We start from the raw sequence: 17,887 nt of genomic DNA, 5'->3' as shown, positions 1-17,887 counted from the left end.
CACTCAAAGCTAGCCAGTACAGCAAAGTTAAGTTAGCTTATGAAATCAACATGACAATTCAAATAGCCTACAGAGCAGCAAAAATCTAAACCTCATCAAGTGTAAAATTTGAAGTTCAGTCACTGTTCTAACTGAAAACTTCTGTTTCTTAGAACTGTGCAGAGGTTTACATAAAACATACATTGCTTTGTCCAGTTTCGGATCATTTTAGGTAAGAAGTAGTAAAATTGCACCTAAAAAGATGTCTACAGCTTATTACCAAAGCTCAAGGTCTGTTCCTCTTCTTCCTCAAATGTGGAGGTTGGTGGCCCTGCATGTAAAGGACGGTTGGAGATTCATGACCCTTGAGGTCCCTTCCAACCCTGGCCATTCTGTGATTCTGTGATTCTGGTGTTTACCACTGCAAAGCTGGCAGTTTCAGACTGGCCAGCCCCAATTTTGTTCCCTTCAAGCCCTGCCCTTTGCCCATCCAGCCATACTGTTGTGCTAGTCCAGCAATCCATCCTCAAGTTACAAATGGTCAGCTACTTAAAGAAAGCAACGAAATCTCCCAGAATACTGCCAATAGTCCACACTAAAAATATTTTTTTCACTCTTCAAATGCCGGTGATCAAACAAATGCCCTCAAGTAAACCTATATGAAAATATTCATGCTCAACTCTTAACTCTTGTTATCGACAACAATAATTCCAGTTTCAAGGACAGAGGCGGAGAATTCGCACCGCAATTAATCCAAGGCTCAAAATTCACTTTCTCTTAACTTTTTCAAGTTACTAAACCTCCATAAGTGAAATTTTACATTCAATTAGAATCATTTAAATAATGATCTAGAAGCAACTATTTTGATCTAGTCCACATAAATATAAATACAAAAATACCCCAAACACCTGAATATTACCATGATTCTTCATTGGAATAAAAAAGAAGTAGCTTTTTAGAGTGAGTAATGAAAGACTGGTGGCTTATTCCAGCTATCAGTATGACATAGAAGGACTTTCAGAGCCTGCTTTTCATCAGGTTCATAGCTTCAATGAACAAGCTTTTTATTATAGTCATAGTGTTATATACCATGGTGAGAGCTATAGAAAACAACAACTGGCTCACTTCAGCTCATATGGATGCAGTACTTAATTTAAGAATACATTTCTTTATTACTACTATCACAAAGATCAAATACAAGATATCTGGCTTACTCTATACATTATACGCAGTTTCCTTGGTATAAGCTATCAATAATATTTAGAAACAGACAACTTAGCCTCACATTAGGCATGTTCCACTTCCTAATACATAGTAACCAAATTACACAGGTACAATTTTATGAGCTGTGCACATCTCCCTTATGGGAAGATGTATGGATACTTTGAAAACACAGGTAGAGGCAAGTAGTACGTGCTAATACACTCAGAAATTTTATCAACTATGTATGAAAATTATCAAATATTCCTTGAACTGGAAATTTTAATATTCCAAAATCAATTACGTAACTGCAGAATGTGGCTATTCCTGTATTTGAGTGCTTTAAAACCTTTAAAAATGAACCTTTAAGCTAAAACATTTTAAATTATTCCAGGTTACTGTTTTGTTCGAGAGCAAACCATGTACTAAAAGAGGAAAATAGAGAAGATTATCATGTTGTATTTCATACTAATTCATCTACCTCATTGCTTTGTACTTTGCGTTTACCTCTAATGAAAAGGGCTTTAGTCAATAGAAGAACAGGAAAACAAAAGAAAAAAAAAAGTAATAATAAAAAGGTAACTTTCCTTTTTCAATCTTGAAGTTTTTTCATGAAATTTCCTCCAAAACAGATTCTGATATAAAAACATCTTTCACAACAGTGAAAAAACATATTTCTGTGCTCTGGTTTTCCTCATGAGCACAATATTTCCAAAATCCTTGAAAAATCCTGCTAGGAATTCCACCACAGCAGCTTTATCAGGTAGCTCTGACATACATGGAAGTCAGGCGACATAAAATTTGTGCATGCTCTCAACAGAACCAAACACACACAGAACAAAAAACTGCAGGCCATCACGGAAGACTGCCTTCAGCTTAGAACGCATTCCAGACAGTTAATTCTACATTCAAGTCCTCTCCCTGTGCCCGCTGCCAGCCATGTCCAAAGTAGGTCACCTTCCATATCTGGCAAGCCTTTGCTTACACCACCAGATGGCTTTACGCAGACATCATAAAGTCTCAAATGGTGCTGTATGCCTCAGCGGCAAATTTTTAAAAGTCCTGTATATCACTCATCCAAATTAAGAGTCGTGGTTAGATAACACATTAAAAAAAATTTTAAAAAGCATTAAAAACATTTGCCTTTTACTTTAATTAACTTTGAAGGTGCTCGGTAATTTTACATACTTCGAAAATAACTTTCAAGTGAGGTATCTGCACACAGACTAATGTCTTGTGTTAATAATGTGTGCTTACTCAAAGAGAAATGAAGTTACAATTTAGGAGTCTGCATAAATCCGTGAGAATTCTCTACTTCAGGAAACACTGAATTAAAACCAGAGGCAGTCAGTAATGCAGACTAATAGTAAACCGACTAGAAAGTACCAACATGCCACAGTAAGCCATTTATTTTGCTGATTACAGAGTCAGTATTTGCAACCATGCATTTTCAGTTTGCTTACAAAAACAGTCAGGACTGTACCTGTGTCGTCGGCCATAACACTGGTGTTCAATTTTCACCAAGTGAGCGTGTTGTTATCTCCAAAAGCTAACACCGAAGGCAGAATAAGAAGCGATTTATCCTCACTGTAGTCTTGCAACAGGAGCTGATGAGTTTCGTAAAGCTAGCTCAGCTGGAACCCGAAACTGGACCGAAGTGAAAACTCTCCTCCAAAAAATCTATTTTTAGAGCGGTTATCTTCACGAGCCAAATGCTTTTCAGAACTCATATGGCAATCCCATTCTGACGACAAGCAAATTCACTTGCGCCTCTTAACAGAGCACCCTGAGTAGCTGATCCTTTCCCCTCCCCTTAATCTCTCAACGTCACACATAGCAAATAAAATCAAGCACGCTGCGCTGCATGCTGCTGCCATCCACAGCGCCTCACTGCCCACACTCTGAGGGCGTTACATCCACCAGCATAAGCTGGAGCACAAGTCCAGACACACAGCCTGCCGGCTTGCATTTGTCAGCCTGGCCCACGCCCAAGGAACTTTCTCCACGCTGTCACTCCTCTAGCAGCTTCCCAAACTCCTGTGCAGACTGACTCTTTCCAGTTGGCTTATCACTCAAGAAAACAGCCGATTTCTGAAATGTAACAGTGAGTTTAGGAGTCCCTTTGAATTGATTATACATGTTGTTGCCAAGGAATTTTCAGATCAGAGCAGCTCCTCCAGAAGACTTCTTATTCGCTTCTAGCAGACTGAATGAAAGGGTTCTGACAATTTTGCCAAAGCAAAGCCTGTTTCCTCATAATGCACCACATACTAGACAAAAATTCTACTGCACATTCATAGAACCATAGAATCACTCAGGTTGGAAAAGACCTCAAAGATCATCGAGTCCAACCACAACCTAACCAAACTACCCTAACTAACAACCCTCTGCTACATCATGTCCCTGAGCACTACATCCAAACAGTTTTTAAACACATCCAGGGATGGTGACTCAACCACCTCCCTGGGGAGCCTATTCCAGTGCTTAACAACCCCTTCAGGAAAGAAGTTTTTCCTGATATCCAACCTAAAATTACCCTGGTGCAACTCGAGGCCATTTCCCCTCCACCAGTCACCAGTGAGAAGAGACCAACCCCGCTCTCACTGTAAGCACCTTTCAGATATTGGAAGGGAGCAATAAGGTCTCCCCTCAGCCTCCTTTTCCCCAGACAGATTCATTGAAAGCACCAGAGGTATTGATCTTGCTTTCTTTCCCCTTTCTCTTTCAAAACTCATACCACACCTCCTTCAAATTCTGAAAACATGCATGCTACTTATTCAACAAGTGACCAGCATACTGTCCTTCTGCGCAAGGACCAGAAAAAGAAAAAATAACAACACCATAATACATCTGTTTTAGCAAACTGTCCTTTTCCCGCTCAAACAAGAAGCAGCTCCCTTTTTGTAGAAGAGTGTGAAATCAACTCCTGTCCAATTGGCAGCAGTCTTGATGAAAGCTTTACTATTTAGCACTTTGTTCTTCCTCTTCCGCCCTTCTTTAAAAATACAATAATAATAAAAAAGTGAAGCATTACATGTACAAGGTATTTGGAAAGCCATCATACGTCTCCTTTGGTTTTTACAATCCAGTAACTAATCCCCAAACACAGTTCCCAACAGCTGCAGGCAGAACTCCAATAAGTTTAAGACTTTTCAAAGAGATGTAAAGAAAGTGCAGGCAGACAATTCTATCAGTAATGTATCTTTTGAATACATCAAGGAGAACGGATGATTTAGGAAATACCTCCTTGTTCCAGCAACACGTATGATGTACAACAGATTTACAAATAGAAGAAATTAAGCAAAGGCAAAAGCTCACTATGTATGGATAAATCAATAGCTTCTTAAAGAGAATTGGTTTTAAGTGCAATAGTATGTAGTCTGTTGCATAAAAAAACATGTTGACAGGCATTAGATTAGGCAATTTATTGCCACTTCAATACAGCTGCACCATTTGCATATACTGTATTTTACTACAAGTGGAGTCAGAGAGCATACAACTAATGTTGACAACCTGACATCATACATAGGTTGGAAGAGATTGTTTCAAAATTATTTATCAAGCTGAACATGTGTAAGCAGTTGCAGTACACCATTCTCACAGAATCACCCGGGTTGGAAGGGACCCCAAGGATCATGTAGTTCCAACCCCCCTGCCTGGCAGGGCCACCAAACATACACATTTAGATCAGGTTGCCCAGGACCCCGTCCAACCTGGCCTCAAACACGTCCAAGGACGGGGCATCCACAACCTCCCTGGGCAGCCCGTTCCAGGGCCTAACCACTCTCCTAGTAAAGAACTTCCCCCTAACATCCAACCTAAATCTTCCCTCCTTCAACTTGGATCCATTTCCCCTAGTCCTGCTGTTGTCAGCCCTTTTGAAGAGTTTACTCCCCTCCTGGGTGTAGGTTCCCTTCAGGTATTGATAGGCTGCAATGAGGTCACCCCGCAGCCTTCTCTTCTCCAGGCTGAACAAGCCCAACTCCCTCAGCCTGTCCTCATAGGGGAGGTGCTCCAGCCCCCTGATCATCTTAGTCGCCCTCCTCTGGACCCTTTCCAAAATCTCTATGTCTTTGAGATTCTATTTTGTTTGCTTCAAAACAAAAGTATATTCTGGGACAACTGAACAGTGAATAGAATCAGAGAGAGGGAGGACAGTTGAAAAAATCATTTGAAATACGCACTACTGATCTGAGCTACCACACAAACATACACTGACCTTTAACCAAGTATCCACAGCTTTACATTGTGCCACTCAAAGCAAACGCACTACCAGAACTGATTCAAGAAATGGAAAACGCATTCCTCCCTGACAGGGAAGCTGCAACTAAAATTGAGAAAATGACCATAAAAAAGAAGATGGGCCAAAGGATTGCACAACTGTAACTCATCATGAACAACATGATGAACACATACACTTCCACCTGTCTCTGTGGATGCTATAGAACGAAATACTCAAGTTAATGTAATTTTGTTTAGCATTATTGAAGAAAAATCTTAACTAAACAGATAATTAAAAACAAAGACTGGGATCGGTTCAGTCAGCAGTACAGACTTCTTGAATACACTTTATTCTACAGCGTTGAAATGCTCTGAATTACTTCAGTGACACTCAAAAAACAGTATCACTCACATCACTTGTATGAGTGTTAGTTTGAAAACTATTTGCAAGAGAAATTCGCTATAACTGGTACGGTATAACTATGAACACTATTTTAGTTTATTTTAGGAAAGCGTAACTGATCACTCGGGACACCACCAGATAGAGCTACCAAAGTGCAAGAAAGAGATTACAAGAGGATAAAAAAACATAAACATGAACATAGAAATAATGACTGTTTCAAAGCACCAAACGTAGCTGTTCTGATGTATGTAATTATTTCTCACAGAGGTAGGAAAGAAGCACGGGAGCAGTTATGGATTATCACATGATGAGAAAGCTGCATACGAGAGCACAGTTACAAAAAATAAGAAAAAAACACAGTAGAATGAAAAACAACAAAGCAGTTCAACAGAAGAATACCTACAGTTAGCAAATCAGAAATAAGTTGTCAGAGCAATACAAAAATAAGCTAAGATATGTTACAATATAATTGCCCCACTACTAACAGAGACGAAGCAGAGCAGAGGACAGCCACATGCCCAGTTACTGCTTGACATTTTGCCAAATCATATTTTCAAATACAATTAACAACTTAAACTAAAAGAATTCTTACAAACCATTTTCAACAATACAATCACAATTAATTACTTTGTACAGTTATTATTTTGAATGTGATCAGTAGCAAGTATTTTGAGTAATACCTATTAAAGAGAAGCTTACAGCATTCTCTGTAGTTCTCACTGTTCCTCCTCTTATTAAAATAGCTTTATCAACTCAGTACTGTGAGATAGATCAGCTATTTGTATATGTATATACACAAGCACATAATATAAACATACATATATATACCCACTTCTAATGTATGCGTATGTACATTTGCACCTTTTGCAATCCCACCTATAGCAGTGGAACTACGCAATCCTTCCAACCCAAACCATTCTATGACTCTATGATTTTTAGTGCGTATTTATTTTAAAATCTAGATTCAATAAGCATATATATTGAACTGATACACTCTGACAAATCTTCACATCATAACAACTACAAGTACACTACTAAGGTTGAAACTGATTTCATTATATACCTGGACAAATTGGACCTTGGCCCAGGGCCTGATCCAGCCTCGCCCTGAAAGTCTCCAGGGACAGGGCATCAACCACATCTCTGGGCAAACTGTGCCAGTGTCTAACCGCCTTCACTGTAAAAGACATTTTCCTTATAACCCACCTCAATTTACCCTCTAGGAGCTTGAAGCCATTTCCCCTTGTTCTATCACCACAGACCCTGCTAAAGAGCCTGTCCCCTTCTTTCCTGTAGCTCCCCTTTAGATACTGACTGGCTCATGTCTGGCTTGTCATCCACCAGTACCCTGGGTCTTTTATTTTTTTCCATCCCCCAGCTTGTATCAGTGAGGGCTGCCTTGACCCAGGTGCAAGACCTCACACTTGAATTTGTTGAACCTCATGAGGTTTGCCTTTGCTCAATGCTCTGGATGGCATCCCATCCCCCTGGTGTGTCACAGCTTGGTGTCATCGGCAAACTTACATTCCATTTAGGTATGAGGAGAGACAATATACTGAGCATTGTTAAAACTAAAACTTCTGTTGATGTGAAAAAGAAAATTTTAGGTAGGTAAACCATAAAATCTAATCAAGAATTCAGAATCAGATCACATCAGAATCAGATGACAGAGGATATCTTTTGAGACTTTAAATATTTACACTTTTACTTCTCTGTGCATATGTGTAAGGTACTGCTATTCAAAAGCATTGGGATATTCATTATCTGTACACTCTGTATGAACTCTTTTTACAGGTGCAGAAATGGACACAGCTGGAGAAAGGCAGGGCATCCAGAGTAGCATAAGCTGGAAGAATGCAGTAAGAGAAATTAAAGAAAGGATAACACAGTTAAGCATAAGGATAACACAGTTAAGCATAAGCAGTAGGTGTGATTTGTTTTTACTGTAACAGCAACTACAAAATCTAACTCAGAGTGAACCACATGTTTTCCAAACACTCAACTGAAGATCTTGACTAAAGAGCTGAGTCTAATTAAAAGAAATCAAAGCTATGCAACAGTAAAAAATAAAATAAAATAAATACAGGAACAGTAGACTACAAGAAGAATCAATCCAGTGATCAAATTTTAAATATGAGAAGGTCAGTATTTCTTAAAGTTCAGCCCACTGCTGAATATAAAGCTGTTATTGTTTGCTTTTTTTATATCATCAGCTATCTTTATGGTTCACAGGAAGTCCCACAATATTTAGAAGACTTATTTAGAAGAGTTGCAAGCTAAGAAAATTTGTTATTAAGGAATAAGAATTAACTAATCTTCAGGGGAAAAAAAAAAATCAAGTACAAAACAAGACTTTGACCATTAACTGCCTGATTAAAATCACACCTTCCTCCTAGTTTTATTAATATCATTTAGTTATATTTATCTTGTGCTGGAGCACCTTCCCAATGGAGACTGGCTGAGTAAGTTGGAGCTCTTCAGCCTGGAGAACAGAAGGCTGTGGGGAAGGCCACAGAAGCCTTCCTAGACCTGAAGAGGGCCTACAGGAAAGCTGAGGAGGTACTTTTTATGAGGGCACATAGCAACAGGACAAGGGGAAATGCCTTTAATGCGGTGGTGAGACACTGGAACAGGTTGCCCAGAGAGGTTGTGGATGCCCCCTCCCTGGAAGCATTCAAAGCCAGGCTGGATGGGGCTCCCTGGTCCAGAGCAAGGTGTCCCTGCCTACAGCAGGGGGTTGGAACTACACGATCTTAAATGTCCCTTCCAAGCACAACCACTCAATTTACCACAAACAGTGCACAAATCCCAACTGTTTTGAACTTAAGTAATTTCTTCTTAGGCATACACAAATCAAAAACCAGAAAATTTATTGAGAAAGAAATCTACTTCTCATTTCATGTGTTTCTTCTATGAGGATTTAGGTTTTTTGCTTGTTTGTTTTTTAAATAACTGCAGGTTTTCTTTCCAAGAAGAATACAGTCACAAATTCAACACGGGAAGAAACTCTATACTATACACCATATATTAATTATGCCCTTTGAGCTTGTACAGATTTGTTAAAACTTCTCAGAGGCACTTTTTGAAAATACAGCACAACAGTGAGTTCTACTTGCAGTACTAGCCCTCCACTTCTCACTGACGTTTGGGGAGCCCAGCTGTTTGCCAACATAGGAAGCTGCTGCAGTTAGCAACTTTTCTTGGGAGTTCTGTTTAAGCAAAAGTAAATGTTGAAGTCAGAAGAGGTAAAAATGAATACAGAGATGTGCACTAATAAGAAAAAATCCTGAAGCCACATCTGTTCTTCTGTAAAAGATCTAGAAAGATGATCAATGTCAAAAGTTAGACAATTTTGGGCTGTGTTTTTCTTTTGTTTTTCCTCTCAGAAGACACTTCAAAATAGTTCTTCAATTAAAATTTATTACACACATATGCATCCCTGCATCCTGCTTAAGTAACTAGTAATGACACTGCATACAACTTGATGTGTTTAAAGCAATATTTAACACAGCTACCACATACTATCTGAATAGTTCAGATCAGATTGCATTTCTTTTGAAGCTTTTCCCCACAAAGTTATTGACAGTAGTATTAGAGAATCAGAAATTCAGGAAAAAAATCTTTGATAAAAGACGTTAAAAATATCTTATTATCTATTTACCAGACCTATATATATATATATATATATATATATATATATATATATAAAAATAGAAAAGTAAACCTTCCTACACTCAATGGTATTTTTCAAAACTAAAATGATTCTTCTCAAGTTTGTATTCATATGAAAACAAAACACAAAATGTACATCCAAAACTGAGCTTAGAACTTTTCATTTGTAATTTACTTGATTCAACCTTCATTTTCAAACCCATTTAATTCTCTCCTCCTCTTTCAAGCCAACTTCTGAAGTTCTTTTATATTTGAAACGCAATTCAAGGTTAAGACTACGAGCTTAGAAAGAAATTGCAGCATCTCAGTACAGGCACAACATACCTGAGCTGTATTTATAACACTGATGAGGAGAAATTAGATCATTAGTACAATTAAAAAGAGAATTAATGATTCTTAGTATTTTGATCAATTGGCTCTCTCTCCCACAGAAAATTTGGAGACAGCTAAAACAGATCACTCAAATACAAGCAACAGAGATTTACAAGTATACAATGTAGCCAATATTCCTATATAAATACAAGGTTAATTACATATTTGGTTGTATTTAGAGCAGAGTTCAGGAAAGGTAACGTGAAAGAAATGCAAGAAGCATTTAAGTCCACGATGTACAAATTCTGCTGGTGGTGACCTTTATAAAAGGCTTCTATTACATAAAGTTTCTATTACATAAAGTTGAAACTTCTCAACTTTGCATACGGCATGCTGGTATTAATTTTAGTTTCTTTTTTTCCCTTGTTCCATTTTCCTGTTCTGTAATGTGGGTCATATCAATTTGTTTTAGCAATGAGTCCCAGTTAAGACACAAAGGAAATAAACCAGATGATGTAGTTTTCTCTCAATTACTTTTTCCATAGTTTGAAGGAGTTTTAAAAATAACCCAATAAAACTCTAGTTGCCAGGCTACAGTCTACAGTTCTGCTATGCACTGCATTCATGGGGAGGAAAAAACAAAAAAGCACATTTAAAAATCTTTTTTAATGCCTGAAACTAAGCAAAGTTTAAAGTCTGATTTAAAATAAACTGAATTAGGTATAGCTTCACAGAGGTGGAATGCAACTGCAACAGAATTCAAAAGAATTTGTAGGTGTTTCATACCTACAGTCATGGCATTTCGTGTGTATAAGCAGTTTTACAACAATGTTATTAGAACGTATCAGTTGCAGTAGCAACCATATTTTCAAGTGCTTAAGAAGATAGAACTGTTTCCTTCACCTATGGAAAGAATGTGTTTCACAGTTACAAACCATTAACTCAACTTCCTTTGATAAAAACAAAAGCCCCAACTTACAAAAACAAAAACAAAAACAACAACAACAAAAAAAACACCCAAAAAACCAACACACACTACTGTAAAAAGTGATAAAGTGAGAAATTTTACATTAGTAGTTATTCTAAATGAATCAGAACCTCAGGAATTAAAGTTACAAAATAAGGAAACCACTACTACTCAGTAGTTACAAAACTTCTAGCTTTTGAAGTTTTTATACATGAAGTCTTCAAACAACTTGATAGCATTTGTTATACTGGTTAAGCACATGCATGGTAACAGTGCAATCACAAATGAAGGAGATAGAAAAGCTTGTTTCATTTGAGAAGTTCTAACAAAGCTGAACCACACGCATTCCAATCTGTTCAAACTTGGTATATAAATACCAGCATAATTCATTTACAGTTTGTGTAAAGACATAATGTTACAAGTTATGATTTGCACTTCAAACATATCTCAAAACCTTTCCATGCAAAGAGCTAGTCTGTAGAATGCGGTTAAAAAAAATATTGCTGCAGGCTGTCACACAGATTACCAGTTTGTGATCTTCAGCAGGAAAGAACCTCTCAGGGTAAATCAGAAGTTCACTGCACAAGTTCTCTACAATGAAGAATTCAATGTAAGAATTAGCATAGAAACACTTCTTACATGTTATGAAAGTGATTCGAAATGGGTCCTGCTGAAAAGGAATGGTTCACTTGTTTCTTTGTTGCTGTTTTATAAAAGTTATCCATAAAGCATTTTCAGTCCCAAGAAACAGCAATATTGAAGTCCCACCACTTCATGCACTTCATAATTAAAGATGATTTTAAGACACATATACATATTAAGACACACATATACATATATTAATTATTTAGCCATCACTCAGCATGTCAAGCCAGACTGTCCACCTTCCATGTTTAAATCCAAGCGCAAGGTGCTGCACTTGGGTTGAGGCAACTCCAGATATGAAAGCAGACTGGGAGACCTCACTGAGAACAGCCCTGCCGAGAAGGATTTCAGGGACCCAATGAACAAAAGCTGGACATGAGCCAGCAGTGTGCTCTTGCTGCCCAGAAGGCCAGCAGAACCTTGGGCAGCATCAGAAGAGGTGTGGCCGACAGGGCAAGTGAGGTGACTGCCCCTCTCCACTCCACCTTCATGAAGCCCCAGCTGGAGAACTGTGCCCAAGCTCGGGGCCCCCAGTACAGGAGGGACGTGGAGCTGTTGGAATGGCTTCAGAGGAGGGTCACAGAGATAACCAACAGGGCTGGAGCACCTCTCCTAGAAAGACAGGCTGAGGGAAGGAAACTGGGCTTGTTCAGCCTGGAGAAAAGAAGGCTCTGGAGCGACTGCAGCATTTCAGTAATTAGAGAGAGCTTCTAAACAAGAGGGAGACCAACTTTCGACATTGTCTGACAGTGATAGGACAAGAGAGAATCAGAAGTGATAGTAAAAGGAGCTTTAAACTGAAATAGGGGGGATTTAGGTCAGAAGTCAAGGAGAAATTTACTCAGAGGGTGGTGAGGCACTGGAATGCACTGTCCAGAGAAGTTGTGGATTTCCCATCCCTGGAGAAGTTCAAAGTGCAGATTCAATCTCACCCTGGACTGTCAGTCTAGCCTCATTACCAGAGCTCATTAATCAGACAGGAAACTTGCAGGTGCATTCCCAAAGCGACTGCTGAAAACTGAGAAAATACACTTCAGCCTTTCATGCCTCTGATACTGTCGGTGATACTTTAGTTCACAGAATCACAGAATAGTTCTCCACCCTTCATTTTAAAGAAGCTCTATCTCCAGACGCTATTAAAAAAAGTTACCTCTCCTATTATACCATGTAAACTCTTAAGGAAATGTTGAGAAAAACATATGAACACAGGCATCTTTTTGGATGTAAAGCACCAAGCTCCTCCACGTTTAAAGCACAATGAATAGCAGTTTTTGTCCCACAGTGACTTACTGCATACAGCTAACATACGTCAGAGAGCACAAAGCAAGACTGAGATTGCTACCTACACTAGATCAGAAGAAGCAAAACTTTTCTTAATGTTTTTATTACACATCAGCATCTCAGAAGGCGGGATGAGTTATTTGTCAAGGGAAAAAACACAGATACAGGGAAGGTAAAAGGCTGTGTTTGTTTTCATGTGAGTGCTGGTACACCTGGGTATCAATTTTAAAGCTCAAAGTCATAACAAGACAAGAAATCCAAATATCAGCCAGTATGGAGAAACAACTGACATACTGTGTGCAAACTGATTATTTTCCATTGCAGAGTGATGTCCACAGTCCATCACTGTACCTTTCCATAACTAACAGCACAATGAAAGTTTCATTCAGATAGATCTAAAAGATGACAGTGCTGAACTGAAAAATCCACGTGAAGTTTCAGAAGAAATGTTGTGAAGATAATGGACAAAACAGACATCAAAGCAACTTGAGCAGAAGAAAAAGAAGTGTGATCTGTGTAACTGATGAATTTCCTCTGCAAATCAGATAAATTAAAAAAAAAAAAATTAAAAAAAAAAAAAAAAAAAAAGAGTCCTGCACAAAGAAAGTACACTATAATGCAGTCTTTGCAATAGAGATTAAATAAAATATGAAAGTTCATGCAAATCAATATGCACAATATGCACAGGCTGCCTGGGCAGCCTGGTCTGGTGGTTGGCATTCCTGCACATAGCAGAGGGGTTGAAACTAAGTGATCATTGTGGTCCTTATCAACCCAGGCCATTCTATGATTCTATGAAATACCTTCATAGCAGCAATACTGATAACTAAAAAAGGAATTAACATTAACATAGAATTGCATTTGTATCAGGACATCAGGTCAACTGAAAACAAACAAATAAAAAAAAAAGGTTAAAAAAAATACCCAGACAACAAGAGGATGAGATTAACGGACTTCGGACTTTCAGATGAATAGAAGGAAGTGAGATGCTTAGGAACAGAGTTGCATTTGGAAATACAAGACCTTACATGGTTCAAAAAAGGAGTAGTAAAAATCAAACATCTTCTGGGATTCTGCAAGGAAAAGTAGGGTATATCAGAAGGTCATCTCAATTGCTGCTATAGAGATTAAGAGGTACAGCTTGGAGACAGAGAACTTACAGAAGCAGTAATTTGGTTTTAATACATTGAGAAAATAAGAATGCATTTACCTATAGGAACAGGCAACGTTTTGTGCCACAAATGTGTTTTTTGTACTGTGTCTAACTTATTAGAGAACTAGCCTCCCACTCGAGCCCTGTTTCACTCACAAAGGTTAAATTTGCTCTGGAGAATACGGACTTACTACAGTTTAGCTGCCAGCTGCCACAACCTAAGCAACATGAGCTAGAGGGATTTTTTTTAATAGTTTTTATCACGACTGCCACAAGGGAATGTTTTCCCACCTTCTTCCAGAGGCAATTTGAAGTAAACACTATAGAAGCTTGATACTATATCACTGGTAAAGTAGCTAAGGCTAGGAAACATCTGCATGATCTATGAAAAGAAAATCAAGGATTTTTTTTTTTTTTTTAAGTGTGCATACATATGTTGGTCATGTTTCCATTCAAACACTGTGCAAATTATTATATTTAAACACATTTTACAGACAAAACAGGTACAGAGCATAAAATTCTTAACATGCCATCACATAAACTAGCATCACAGAAGTGACACATTAGAAACTGCATTTTTAGTTCTGATGTCAAACCTCCCTCCACCCAAAACACAAAACTATTAAGAAGACAGACACCAAGTACTGCATAACTATGGGACCAGTGAGATATAGATTTAAGTACCACCTTAAGTACTATAAGAGAAAACACAGCAGCATATCACAGAACAGCCAGGGTTGGAAGGGATCTCAAGGATCATGAATCTCCAGCCCCCCTGCCACATGCAGGGCCACCAACCTCCCCATTTAATACCAGACCAGGCTGCCCAGGGCCCCATCCAACCTGGCCTTGAATACCTACCTCTAGGGACGAGGCATAATTACATGAAGTTAAATCTCTTAGCAGCACTATGCTTAATTCCACAAATAAATATGGCCTATAACATTACTCAGACTTTTTCATCCATCTGTATTTTGAAAGCAGTTGTGTTGCTGATCCTCACTCTTACTGGAAGGCTTCTTCAAAGACACCTGCTAATGCCCCAGGTATTTCCAAATTTCCTGCCTTGTGAAATTTGAGTTAATTCAAGACCAAGTGATACTTTATTGCACTTCTGACATTTCAAGGAAACTTAAGACAGTTATATGAACGTTCCAGTTAGTGCTATTTCAGACCTAATCTACCCATAACATTGCCGTCAACATCTCCTAATGTGGAAACCTCGAAGCAGATTACTGCATTCATATTCAGGCATTGCACAGATTTCAAGACGCGCTGTAAACTTCGTGGTTTCAGAGCTGTGAGCAATGGTGTGGCAAAGAGCCTCATCCTCACCCACAAGTAGTTGTGAAAGTGAGTACCAGCAAACTGCCTCAAGGTTGAGGTTTGCATGTCTCACAGTCTCAATTACCAATCGGCTCAAAACTGCAGAATGCTCCATGCCTGCTATAAGAATTCTGCTTCTCTCAGTGGTCTTTTATTCACCTGGGAGTCACCATCCATCACCTCTTTCTTCAGTTCCACTTATGAAAATGGCATCAGCCTCAAGCCTCAATTTTTACTCTTATCCAAAAGATTTTATCTAGTAGTAGCTGAAACTAGCAAAAGATTTGTCTAACTTTAAGAGGTCACATCTTAGGAGCCTGCCTAACACATTACTCATAGTGCTACACCCCTCACTGACAACAGTAAATAAAGAATTCCCTGTGCAATTACACAAACCAGACAGCTCTTAATAATTTTAAAAAATATTTGATTTTACTTAGTCTAAAAATAAAAATCTACAGAATGCTTTCATGCTTATTCCCTGATAAAACCATTTTGAAAACATCATCCAATCTTTGAAGCAATATTTAAAATAACAACAGAACTGCTTGAGTCTCTGTAGTATTCAAAATTGTACAAGAAATGCATGTTCTTTACACATTATCATTGGAAATATGTTTTCAGCTTACTTAATACTGAAGATGAACAACGAGTAGCCCCACTCCAAGGAAAAAACATAATGCAGAGACTATTGCCCATGCCAGGAATTGAAAAAGGATAAAATGAAAAGCAACCACCCACTTCAGTTATCACTGTATATCATCTCTTTCATGACTAAACAGCACTTGAAATCTTTTTCTCTCAATTCATCACTATGTAGTTCATCCCTCAACGAATACTGTTCTCCGTGTTACTGCTATAGTGAAGGAGAAACAGACTGCTTCAGCACCACCTTCATCACACTCCATCCATCAACAGGGCTCAGAACCGAGTGACAACGCTCAAAGCCTCAGTAGCAGCAGCTCCTCTACCTGCTGCAGTGCAGTGTCTGTGGAAGCAGACCTCCTTCTCCTCAGTCAGGCACGACCTGCTGTGCTGAGAGAACCTCGTGTACACAAGGCTTTCCCTGCCTAACCCACCAACACAACGCTAAGCAATTTATTAACTCAGATTTGGTGTAGCACTGCCAGAGGGGCAGCTCTCTCCGAAACACCTTCTGCTTGCACGTTTCCAGGATGACTCCTCTACCCTCCTGCACTCTGTAGAGCCATCGGGTCAGCTGATGCACCTGTAACAGATCCAGCACCCTCAGACTGCTGCTTCTGGGCACAGCAGTAGAAGGTGATGTTCCAAACACACACAGACGACCGCACGCTCCACAGCAATCCCCCACCGGGCACTTCAACTCCACCCCAGGCCTCTGCAATAGGACCACCGATGCCTGAGACCCGCCCTGATCCATTCAAAGGACCTCTCCGGAGTCGCCTAGGCCACGTCTCGCCTCCGCCTGAGCTCCATAGCAGAGGAAGGCCGGGATGGAGCGCCGGACCCCCACCCCCCATCCGCCGCTACCCATCCAGACAACGCAGCCCCACTCACCTCGCTTAGAGCCGGGGCCGGGAGTGCCGCCGGTGCCCTTGGAGCCCTTGCGGGAGGCCATGGCGCCTCCTGTCAGGTAACGTGGGGCGGGGCTAGACCGGGAATGAGTCAGGAGCCGCCGCCGCCCGAGCGCTGCGTGCGAGAGCGCCGGCAGCCTCCGCGGCCAAGCGCCGGGCACGCCCCCTTCCCTCCCGCCCGCAGCCTCCAGCCAATGGCGGAGCGCATAGGGCGACGGGGCGTGCCCTCTCTCTGCGCCGATTGGCTGCGAGGCGGAGGGGTCGGGCAGAGCGGCTGCGTGAGGGCTGCGCGTGTCCGCCACGCTCCCCGTCGCCGGCGGCTTTGAACGTGGCAACATGGAAGCGGGGCGGCCTCTCGCGAGGCTTCGCTGGGAGCGCGCGGAGCTGAGGGCGGGGTCTTACTCTGAGGGGTGGGGGCGGCGGTGGTAAAGCGTCGTGCTTTGCATTCTTCGGGTGTTTGTACCCCACTCTGCCGGCCGCTAAATGCCCGAATTGTGGGCAATATCTTGTTAAAAGCATGAATTGTTAAGTGGTTAAGCGTGCAGGTAGCACCTCTTCAGCTCAACTGGGAAAGCAGTTTGGCACGTTACATCTACGAGTAAGTTCTCAAACAGCCTTACGAGCCTTTGGAGTGTTTCAGTCTGTCATAAGCGAGCCTTTTTTCCACAGAAATTCAGGTTGTTTCTTGTTACTCAGTGGCTCGGTGTGATGGTAAATTGCGTCTGAAATGAAAGCAACCTTTGAGCCCTGAGTGTAAACATGGTGTTTTAGCCTGAAACAATAAATTACCGAGCAGAGTTAATTGGTTATTCTCTATGAGATTGAATGTAGATGCTTCATCCTGTGGCAGGATGGCAGCATGGTCCTTTCGGAGTAAAGGTGATTCCACAAGCATCAATGTGAAGCCTATTCCATGGTGTCATTTTCTCTAAAAAAACCAAAACGTTGTTTTTCACACTGTGTGGAAGGAACCGATGTTTTGGAGACGTGCTCCTTTCATCTGGCAAGGCTGAAACTGGCAAACAAATTCAGAATGTTCCGGAGGAGCAGACAGAACCCCCTAGCACATACAGTTTGTCACAGATGCGCTACTGGGGACAATAGCTATCATTCCAACAGCTGGCAATATACAATGCAAGGGAAAAAAAATCATTCTAAAGATAGCGATTGGA

General features: G+C 40.2%; 1 protein-coding gene across 8 annotated transcripts in view; it reads right to left on the bottom strand.

Annotated features, from left to right (window-relative positions):
* ASPH (aspartate beta-hydroxylase) overlaps positions 1-16,871 on the bottom strand; it is a 103,865-nt gene extending 86,994 nt beyond the window's left edge. For 5 of the 8 annotated variants that reach the window (XM_048938757.1, XM_048938756.1, XM_048938753.1 and 2 more), the window contains exon 1: positions 16,699-16,871. In XM_048938757.1, coding sequence (XP_048794714.1) covers positions 16,699-16,759 — 61 coding nt within the window. In that variant the 5' untranslated portion in view covers positions 16,760-16,871. Of the gene's footprint in view, positions 1-2,662; positions 4,773-11,280; positions 11,346-16,698 lie in introns of those variants that run through there. The other 3 variants (XM_048938755.1, XM_048938752.1, XM_048938754.1) reach the window with 3 other exon arrangements.
* Positions 16,872-17,887: the final 1,016 nt, after the last annotated feature.

Source organism: Lagopus muta, chromosome 3 (genome assembly GCF_023343835.1).
Source record: "Lagopus muta isolate bLagMut1 chromosome 3, bLagMut1 primary, whole genome shotgun sequence".
Taxonomy (NCBI): Eukaryota; Metazoa; Chordata; class Aves; order Galliformes; family Phasianidae; genus Lagopus; species Lagopus muta.
Note: the sequence above shows the minus strand (reverse complement) of the source record. Positions and strands in the feature narration are given on the sequence as shown.